General features: G+C 39.1%; 1 protein-coding gene across 1 annotated transcript; it reads right to left on the bottom strand.

Moving 5' to 3' along the window:
* Positions 1-2,368: 2,368 nt before the first annotated feature.
* Positions 2,369-11,052, bottom strand: KLHL41 (kelch like family member 41). Its single transcript, XM_005498642.4, has 6 exons — positions 8,936-11,052; positions 6,121-6,278; positions 5,921-6,028; positions 5,473-5,658; positions 4,258-4,404; positions 2,369-3,393 (listed from the first exon to the last, which is right to left on the bottom strand). The coding sequence occupies exons 1-6, from the start codon at positions 10,043-10,045 to the stop codon at positions 3,282-3,284; spliced, it is 1,821 nt and encodes a 606-aa protein (XP_005498699.2). The 5' UTR covers positions 10,046-11,052; the 3' UTR covers positions 2,369-3,281.
* Positions 11,053-11,160: the final 108 nt, after the last annotated feature.

Raw genomic sequence — 11,160 nt, 5'->3', positions numbered from 1 at the left:
AGGACTGCTGTTACAGCCACACTGTTTTCATCTTCCGGAACAGAGGTACTGTGGGTGACTGTTGGGGGAGGGTGTTGTGTGTTGAGGAACCTCCAGCTGCTTCTCCTACCCTGTGATGTGGCATGTGCAGAAGTAATGGCTTGAGCCTTCTGCAACACCTTCACATTCATAGAAGATGAAATAATTCTAGAGGTCTGGCAGCCACCCAAACCCCTGAAATACCTGTACTCCAGTTAAATGCAACTTGGAAAGAGATACCTGACAGATTTAGACAAGATAAGGAGAAAACAATGCTTATGTCAGACACAGGCACTTACTCGCAACTGGTTAATTCATGAAAGTCATTGTGGCATTATGCATTGGACTAGCCCTTGCTAATAGAACAAAATTAGACAAGCTATGTCACCTGCCTGTTCTGTAAAGAAGACACTGTTCAAAAGAGCAAAAATAGGCTGAAAATTGAAACCAAGAATCAGGACCAAGAAAAGACTTCAGAGAATGACAACTGCCTTGGTTACTAGTGGTGAAAAACATTGCTGGTTTATTTATCATGTTTCAAAGCCATCTGCCAGTTCCCAGGCTTTCTGTGATCACTCAGCCAGCATTTGTGTCAGGAGGCACAAGATACTGGGATGTTGAAGGAAAACGTGGAATAGCCAGGAGAATGTTCATTGCAAAGTAGTGAACTGTAGCATGGTCATACTTTCGCAGATCAGCCCTTTTTCTGAAGCAGCAATGTGGCGACTGCACCTGCCATTACCTCACGACTGCCAGATCTGCCCATCTCTTTCACACAAACAATGTGTATGTGTTTTCTTGCCTTTTTAGTAGAAGCAATAGACATTCTTTTAGTGCTTCCTTTGAAACCTGGCAGAGGTAAGTAACTGCATTTCTGAATTGGTCATTATGCACCTGGCTGTCACTATATATATATATCTATATATATATATATATGTATATATATATATATATATTTTTATTTTTTTTTTTACTACTCGGTAGTGGAAGAATATATTTTTATTGACTGAATATGAATAAGGACACTAATGAAAAACCACGAAAAACCGACAGAACTGATCTAAGCTGCAAGGTGCTCTCCTCCTGATGCAGCCCTTGTTTTTGTGGGATGACTGAAAAAAATAGCAGATGGTTGTCTGCTTGTAGTATCAAGCAGACAAGGACTCTAAGACATAGAAGATGAGTGTTTGAGTGTTTCAGTGAAGGCACAGAACACAAGAAAGCCACATGCACATTATATTTTGTATAAACTGGAGAAGACAATCATAAACAGAGATTAGGATTTCAGAATGTGGGCTACAAGTCAGAAGGCTCTTGCATGTCCCTGCTTCTGTACAGATGGCCTTCAAGTAGCAACCTTGGAGTGCAAGAAAGGTGGCGGTGGCTGCAGCTGCAGTGATCAATGGTGGATGGTAATGTGTTTGCGCTGAACCCTGCTTTTTAGGTAGCCGGCAGTCAACCTGTGCCAACTCAGGTATGTTCAAGTTACATATGGATAAAGTTATGAGTATTCACAATAGGGAGAGGATTAAAACTTGCTGTGAGTGGATTCAGAAAGGGCATCCAAGAAAATCAAAATACAACAGCATTTCAGTAAAATGTGCTGCTTTTGATCCTTGCAGTTATTCTTTCTAAAATACATCAGCAAGTGTTACAGCAGATGGGCTGCTGTAAACCAGTGATTTAACTGGAGCCCATGAAAAGATGCTAAAAACAGCTGAAGATGTGGGTACTAAAGGGGGGAACAGAAAAGATGTCCCACAGATTAAATACCCTGTACAGTAACATACTGAGATGAGCTATGATGGCTCTGCCTTTGCCATATGTTTACTTCTGCCTCCTAGGAAGGCAATGCAAGGGGTCATTTCATAGCTGGAATTGCTGTTCAGTCAGGTGTGGTGGGCTGCTTTTTCAGTTTTCCTGCTACATCAGTTGTAATTAGATTTAAGACATCCTTTAGATTTATGACACCCTCTTTATTCAATGGAGAAATCCTTTGAAGAGATACTCTATAAAAATAGTGGGCATGCTCTACTTGAAGAAAACAGAGTGCCCTGTTTCACAGAATCACAATATGGTTGGAGTTGGAAGGAACCTCTGGAGATCACCTAGTCCAACCCAGCTGCTAAAGCAGGGTCACCCAGAGTAGATCGCACAGGAATGTGTCCAGGAGGGTCTTGAATGTATCCAGAAGCCTCTCTGGGCAGCCTGTTCCAGTGTTCTGGCACCCTCAAAGTAAAGAAGTTTCTCCTCATGTTTAGATGGCAAAGGTTGTACTAAGAAACCTGTGTCTTGTCAATATGATAGTGATGATGAGCTGATCATTAAAAGAGACACCATCAAGTGATACTTTTAGAGTTTTAAAAACAACGTTTAATTTTTAAAATTTTCAACATCAAAATGCATAAACTCTTTATTAGGTGGAAAAGTCCTCTCTGCCATAGGTATTTGCTGATGATCAGTTCTTCTAGGACTTGTTAATGAATGCTTGTTAATGGCCTCAGATCTCTGAGGAAAATCTTCTGTAAAATATTTGCTTTGGAAATAAATACAAAAGCATAAAAAAGTGGAAAATCCTTGTTACCAGAAGCCTAAACATAGTAGATGAAACATTAGAGTTATTGACCTTGTGAACTTCCCTCTCTTTTCTCACGTCTGGCTACTAGTACAGCTTTAGCTGAGGTTGGCATTTCTTAGGCCACATACTATTAGGCCACTTTTCTTTTCAATATGCACTTCAATTCCAGGCTAAATTATTTTTAGAAGGCTCTAATGAAAACATTTTCAAGATATGGCTGAAGAATGCAGGATTTACAAACACTGCTGAATGGGAAAATCAGGCTGTACAAACAACCAGCTAGAATAACATTAGCTACCTACTAGTTGTATTTAACTTAACAATTAATTCATGGGCATGGTTTGGATGATAAGCCACCAATATCCTGGATTGTCTGAGTGTAAAAAAGCCTAACTAGTTTTACTGGCAATTTCACAGAGCAAAAAATGGAGTTCTCTGTGAAATCTTCATTTATTCTAATCAAAGTTAATTAGAATTCTTCAGGATTTTAAACGCTGGCAAAAATTCAGTTGTTGATTTGCTAGTAAATATGTTAAGACTCGGACACGACAGATGAACTGTTGAACAGTTAACAGTATAACTAGTATGCTGCTACAAAACTGTACAATTTGGGGACATTTTCTTGCACCAAACCAGAGGAGCCTATCAAAACTCCCTCATCATATTGCATTTCCCAGCATTTTATTTACAGTTTTGATAACTTGAAGAGGTTTAAGCGTGTAGCCAGGCAGGAGGCTCCAGTAGCATATCGGATCTCTTTCAGTATGCCAATCCATTCCTTCTTTTCATCATCATACCTGCATTTAACAAAATAAGGTCAGAACATAGCTTCTTAAAATTTGAGTTTGATGCTTCATCACATGTACATGGAAGACAGTCCATGTGTTGCAAAGGCTTGTAGCACCCTTGTGCTGCAGGGTGCCACAAAAGGCTGCTTTTGTCCTCCGGAACAGAAAGATGTTCCGGCACATGTGAGTTGTCCTTATCCTAGTCCCTAAAGCTTGTTGCTGGCCTGTGACATACTTTAATTACTCCTATAAAAGCTTCCTCCTTGTCTTAAATACCTCTTCTGAATTCCTTCAGTTTTTTACGTATAAAGATGGTTTTTCTAGAAATCCTTCCTATCATCCTGCCAGTTAAAACTCCTGAATTTGTTAATACCTTAGCAACTGAAGAATCACAGCAGGAATGTGATGCTTCATCACTGTTACCATAATTTAGATTTAAAAAAACCTGGGAGATAAGGATTTCTGATTCTCTCAGAACAATTACTCATTGACTATAAGCACATACAAACATGTGCAGACCTCTGTGTATACGGGCTTTTCTGTGTAAGAATATCACAAAAAAGCATGTTTTTATGGTACACTCACAAGGCTAAACCTGTCAAGAGATACGGCAACTTAGTCTTTTGGAGAGTAAAAGAATCCGAAGATCATGATTCCAACTGTTCAAATTATTAGTAAGTGGAAGTAGTAATTAGATCCAAATCTTCTGTTTGTTACTTTCTGACAAACATTTCTATCTGTCAGCAAGTGCCTTAGAACCTGTGCTATGGTTCATTTCCAGAGTTAAACAGGCAATTAATTTTACCATCCAGTGTCTACAAACCTCAATTTTAGGGATTTCCACTGGGAAAGTGTGATTAAAATTAAACTTACTTCCATATGTCAGTGACTTCACTGGGTGCAAATTCTTTAGATTCAAGCTGAATCATTGCAAAGCCTCCAATAGCGTACAAAGCTCCACTTAAGGTGACTAAACTGATGGAACTTCTCTCTTGGGGAAATTCAGGCATAATTTCCCACCTAAAAATGGAAAGAAAAACCTAACTTAAACACACATGAGAAATATTCTAAACTTAATGCACTAAAATACACCTCTGGGTGACATAAATTCAGGTACCAAGGACTTCTTGAGTGAATGGACCACTTACAAGTTTGAGCTATCATAATAAAGCTTTACTGATATTTTCAGTGAAAGTTTGTAAATAAGATGATAGGAAAAGAAAAAGAGAAAGAAAAAGAGAAAGAGAAAGAGAAAGAGAAAGAGAAAGAGAAAAGAAAGTAACAAAAAGGCAAATTAAGTCAAGAAAGACACAGAGGGTATAAACTCCTGGAAAATCATAAACATTTGAGGGATGCTGACTGCAAAAGATTCTGGCTGCAAGGAAAAACATTGGAAAGTATCTGGACCAAATAAGTGAGCTATTTCCAGGTACAACTTACTCTCTTTTGTCATTACTTTTTCTCCATAGTATTTCAGAGCATGCACTTAAAATTGAAAGTCTTCCTGGAGTTTTCATATTAAATAAATAAGCATTGTTATCTGTCTGTCACTAACTAGTAGTAAATGGTATCTGCCATGACGAGGTAAGTGAAAAGCAAGACCTCACAAGGCCACGTACCCAAAGGATGTTCAGCTGGTCCTGTTCAGGCACCGGATTTCTCTTGCTGTGGTTTCATGTTTAGTGCCAGTGCCACTTCAACTAGATTGAGCAGCCCTTGCCCATCTCTCCCACTTCTCCCCTATTATGCCAGCACACCTGTTTATGCAGCTATGTGGTCAACTAAATTGGGACAGTAATCAATTAAATTAAAAAATAAGATTAGAGGGTGGGTTATTTTCGTTCCATGAGCTATTTGATCATGCTTGCAATGTAGCTATGTGAGCATAGATAGTGCATGTGGGGGCAGGAAAGAAGGCCAGAGATGGGTTCTTTAAGCTGCTGCTGCTGTTGCTAAAGATGCAAATGTAGATCAAGTGTCTCAGTGGGAGTGCAGGCACCTGAACACCTTTGTGACTCTCACCTCAGAGCTCCTAAAACCCTAGATGATAAAATACTTGTTTAAAAATAGCTTGAATATTGCACTCACTTATTGGTGGTCAGATCAAAAGCTTCAACAGATGCAGTAAGGCCTTCTTCAGTGACACCACCTGCAATGACAATCTTGCCCTTATGGATAGCTGTTCCAAACATCGAGCGAGCCACTTTCATTGGAGCCAGGTCTCTCCAGTCTCCTTTCTTGGGATTGTATACAAATAGTCTATTAGTACACTTCCTGGGGAGGAAAAAGGAAACCTGTGATAATTTCTAATGAACTTTTGGCTTGTTCCAAGTGAGGCCTGGTTGAGGTGGATTGTGTGGGTTTGTGTATAACACCTCTTTCCTCTCCATGAGAGGATGTATCTAATCTGGGAATCTTTGCATGTCTACAAAGCACTAATCACACCCATATAACTTTATTTCTGAGTGTAAGGACATATAATCTATAAAGGACCAACCAAATAATGTAAATTGTCATGAAAGACTTAGAGACTCACTTGTCATCCGTTTTTCCACCAAGACAATATATCAATCCGTTGTTTGAGATAGTAGCATGCCCATATACTTTGATAGGCAGTTTTTTGATCTCACCCCATTTCATTGCTCTGGAACAAGAAGAATATCACTGTTAGGCTCTTTCAACTAACAATGGGCTATTTACATGTCTTCAGTGGGCATAACCAAATTTTAAACATACACAGGATCATAGCACAATACTGAATCTAGAGAATCCTCAGTGCGAAGGTCCTTGCCTGCGATTACATAGATCTTGTTGTCTGACTCGCCCAGCCCGAAGAGACACCTGGCTGATGGCAGCGGAGGAAGAGCAACCCACTCACTGGCGATGCTGTCCAGCTGAAAGAGCACCAGAACACCAAGTGTTAGGAAAGGAAAAAAGTAAAAGTTCACACAGTTAACATAATTCCACAAAAATAGGTCTAATTGCACTTAGTGTCTCTCAACAGCTCGTCTGCTTGTCTGAGCAACCTGCCCTTCCCTCAGTGCAACTAATGAATGATGACTTCTACCCACCCGTGCTTCATGGTACCGAGACCTAGCAGAGTCAGTGCCGCACAGCTCTCTTTGCATCTGCTCACTCTCGCTCCTCTTCACGGTTTCTTTGCCCTATTAAGCTCTTCTTCCTTGTTGAAAGGACCCTGACTCTCTGGGTTCCCTATCCCATGTTGGAAAGCACAAGTTCCTCTTCCTGCCGGCAGGGAGCAGACACTCCTGCCATTCCACACTACACAGGTGCTCATCCCTACAAGAGATGCCTGATATCCTCACATGGCAAATGGCACAGATATTCTGCAACCCATAGAGCAAAAGAGGTGCTGCTTCATCACAAACACCCTCAAGAGTTCCTGGGATCTCTGAAGGCACAAGGAATAAAGACTTCATTCCTAAGCAAAACCAGCAGGCAGTGCAGCTCCATTGGCAATAATATTAGTCTCATGCCTACTGAAGAACTTCTACAACTGTCTCATTTCACATCCAGTGTGCTGAAAACATCTAAAGAAAAACAGTAGAAGACAGAAGAAAACAAACCAACCAACCAACCAAGAAAAAAACCCCAACTAAACAAACCAAAACAGTAATTTCCTAGAACTGTGATGCTTAATTTTTGTTTTGATCTGAGAACTTAAAATTGAACATGAATACTCCCTAAACATTCACAAAGAACATTTTCTCTCTTCTGTTTCATCTAGATTTGCTTCAGGAAGGGAAGGTAAAATATGAGTTTCCACGGGTGTAAAGTATTGATGGAAAACAAGAGAAAGTTCAGTCAAAGTTATCATGGGCTTAGCTCAGGGAAGTCCTTTTTTGAGAAGTATGCTCCAACAGTCAAGGGCTCCATGCTAAAATGCATCTCCCAAATTTGATAGACTACCCCTATTGGACGGGAAGTTCAACTCGACAGTGAAATTCATGGACATGGACACAGATTGTCCCAGCAGCTGGGGCTGGATGGGGTAATGATGAGATGTACCCATCACAGATCACAGCATGCTTAGTCAATCAGTCTTGAAGATGACATCTACTGACGATCAGGCATAAACTAGTCATGCATTTTTGAGCTGGTGGTAGCTAACTGGGTTGCTAACTACCAAATAAAATGGTAACAGGTGCTTCACAGATGGAGAAAGGGAGATCAGTAAGTGAAAATCAGTTTGGCACCACATTAATGTTTGAGAGGGAACAACAGCCAAATGGGTAATGCAAAGTATTTTAACTGTAGGCAGTAGCAGCAGCAAGAAAGCTTAAAGATGACAAGCAAGAGAACAGGATTTCAGGAAATTATGTAGACATATAAAGCAGGATTCTGAAAACTTCATCAATTTTTAACATCAGTCTTGAGGTTTAGTTTTTCAGAGGCCCCTTTCTAGTAGCCCGAGACTTAGACGATTCAGTTCTGGATTATAGACATTTTGACATTAACACAGTATTTCTATTGGAAGAGTATTTCTGTAAAACGTTTTGCACTTCAGTGATTAGTGTTTTACACCTACACAGGGAAATGAAAGAGTGCTAATCCCTTTCCAGCAACCTAAGACTTCACTCTCATAGGTATAACAAATGCCTGAAACCAACTCTTTTATTCTGCCTGAAGTCACAGTGAGCCACACTGCTATAAACACTTAATATTTGCATTTTTAAATATTTAAGGCTTTAAAGTTCTATCACTGCTTATCACTCTGCTTTAGTTAATACTGAAATGACCTAATTTCACTCCTTTAGGCCAATGTGCCTAAAGACAGGAAATGGCCAGCAGCATAATTCATCATGGGATAGTTTAAATATCCCCCAAAGCAAGTAACCAGGTAGCTAAAAACACAACAGAATTAGTTTATAGTGTAAGCATGCCAAATTGTATTTTTGCTAATTTTCTGAAATATGTTGTGGAAGTTAGTTTGCATTAATCATCCTTACATGTATACAGTTTTAAAAAGATGTAAAATTATGCGCTCAGTTCAAACATAGTGTTTGGTCTACTGACATTGGCAGTTTGCCAAGAAAACAAGCTTCCACCTTTAAATTGTGTATTTTAGAATGCCCTAAGGCTTTCCAATGCAGATATGACAAAAGGACTTCTAGAATTTGAGTGAAAAAGTGGCATTTAAAATATGCACATTACCACCATCACAAAAGTATTTCAGATGCAAAAAAAGATGTCTCATTAGATCTAAAGCGGCTAAGCACTCAACTTCCATGGAAGTTAACAGAAATTCATAAAAGATATTAAAAAAAAATATTATTAGGCTTAAATGTAGGCCTTAAACAATGAAAGCCAGTGCCTACATGTAATGTACTAATGTTTTTAATCTTTCTGAGATCTCACCAGGGGCTTGATCTTGAAAAAGGAGATGCAAGTCCCTCAGTTCCATTTATCTCTCTGAGAAAGGAATAGCTCTCTGTAGTGAGACCAGACAGCTCATTTGCATAGACTTACAACACCTTTCAGTAACTCTTACAAGCACCTGTTATTGCACCAACAATGATAAAGCTTATACCTGGAAGAAGTATGACTGGAAAGGCTGATCCTTGTTCTCCTCTTCCACATACAGTCCTCCAACAATGTAGACCTGGTTTTGTTTGGTGACTATACTGGAATGATTTCTGGGAATCTGTTCTGCCAGGGCTGCTAGGTAGCATTCATTTTCAAGAGGATCATAAGCCACTGCAGCAGTGTCGTTAACCAGAAGAATTAGGTCTTTGACAAACATGCCGTGCCTGGGAAGGTCATTTAGGTAGCCAGGCAGTAAATCTTCATCTCCTACATCACCATTCACCTCCCCTGTGGTTGACTTGTCTGTACTTTTGCTAGAGTCAGGCAGTTTTCCAGCAAAAGCATCCTTAATAATCTTTACTTTTTTCTGAAGGTCTGAGTTGCTTTTAATTATATCATCCTTCTCAACATGTTCTTTGAAATATTTTTCTGGCATAAGACGAAAACGTATGCAGTCAAAAATTTCCCCCAGGCTCTTTACTCTGTTCTCCTTGTCTGTTCGGACCCATCTCATTACTGCTTCGAATACCAGTTCTTCCTTCTCTACATTTAAGCTGTCAGGTGAAATAACAGAGATAAGTTCATGCGGGGCAAGCTGTAAGAAGTCCTCTTCTTTGCAGATCTGCACAAAATGATCTGAAACAAAATCACGGGCAGAAAATGCAAGTCTTGGGCAATCAAGCAGAACACCTAATCGAAGGATGGCCAGACAGTTACCAACAGCAAGCCTCTTCTGAAGATAGGAGACACACACAGTGAATACAGAAGGGATCTGAAAGCGACTGGCCAAAGCAAAAATATCTTGCACATTAGAATCATTAAGATCAATACTTGCTGAATAAAGGTATTTGACAATCATATCCAGGATGTTGGGATCAACATTCTCTAGAATCACCTCCTTCTTTTTCTCTTCATTTTGTTCAGATAAGAAATACTCACGAAAATAAGGGCTACATGCTGACAGAATCAACCTGTGGCAAGGCAGGCTTCTGTCGCCAGCTTTTAGAGAGCAATCTACAAACTTTTTCTCTTCGAGGAGTTCCTTGAGACCATCCTGAAGAAGGGTGGATTGGTAAAGTCTGAGCTCTTCAGTGAGTTCCCTTTGGGAATCCATTTCGCGAATACTTGGGAAAGGGGGGGAGCAGAAAGCTTTAGCTGTTGTCTGCCCAACGCTCCGTCTCTAGAAAAGGCAGACCAATGTGCTTTGCCCTGCCTGAAGCCTCTGCAACTTAATCTCGGTAGCTAAATATAGGTACATACTCTTACAGGTCGGAATTTAGGATGGATGGTTTGGAAAAAAAGAGTTGCTCTCGCAGCTGTCAAAGACTGAAAGAAGCAACTGCCGCTTTCAGTTGCTCTGGTCAGGTTCTGCCATCATTCTCCACATTGAATCAATGAGATTACTTGCAATGTAAGAAATTATTTGACATGATTAAGGACATAAGAATCTGACCCTTAGTGAGACAGCTATGAGCAAGATTGTAAATATCCATGTTACCAAATACTCTGAAACAGAAATATTATTAATCAAGGTGTTAGCTGCAATTACTGTTCACTTTTTTAGAGCTGCTTAATAAATCTTATTGCCGCAGTCATAAAGATATTAAAAAATTCCAGAACTTTGCAGCAATTATCTATGCTCTAATATTATTTTTTACATACCCATATCACATCTGCAATTTCTTTAGATATTGATAATAAGACTTTGAAATTCATTTTGAGCTTCTTAATATCCATTTGGTTATATATATATAAACAAAAACTTACTGTTTAGACATAAAATATACACTGTTTAGATGAAGTTCTGATTTCAAAAATAATTTAAAATTAAGTCTTCACCCCCCTTTAATACACAGCAGCCTTCATTTCAGGTAGACATTATTAATCCTTTAAAATTTGATTGTACTAGAAATGGTGTTGGCTGCTGTTAAACTAAACCAAAAACAGTATGTAGGAGAGGTAGAACAGAGAATGAAAAACATGTAATCCACCATATTAACATTATTTAATGGATGTGTAATTTAAGAAACCTAGAAAAAATCTGAATTTAAACTAAAAAAGCCCCAAATCATACAAGGAGTTTGAAAAGTGAATGTGAATTTAGAAAAATTATGCCTATGTTGAAGGTTTCACAATTTAAACTGGGACCATTCAGATTTTTATTGAGGGTGGTAATACAGATCCAAAACAAATTTGAAAATCTAAGTTGTTTAATGTACCTTGGTGAAG

Source organism: Columba livia, chromosome 7 (genome assembly GCF_036013475.1).
Source record: "Columba livia isolate bColLiv1 breed racing homer chromosome 7, bColLiv1.pat.W.v2, whole genome shotgun sequence".
Lineage (NCBI taxonomy): Eukaryota > Metazoa > Chordata > Aves > Columbiformes > Columbidae > Columba > Columba livia.
This window is presented reverse-complemented; position numbering and strand designations above follow the sequence as displayed.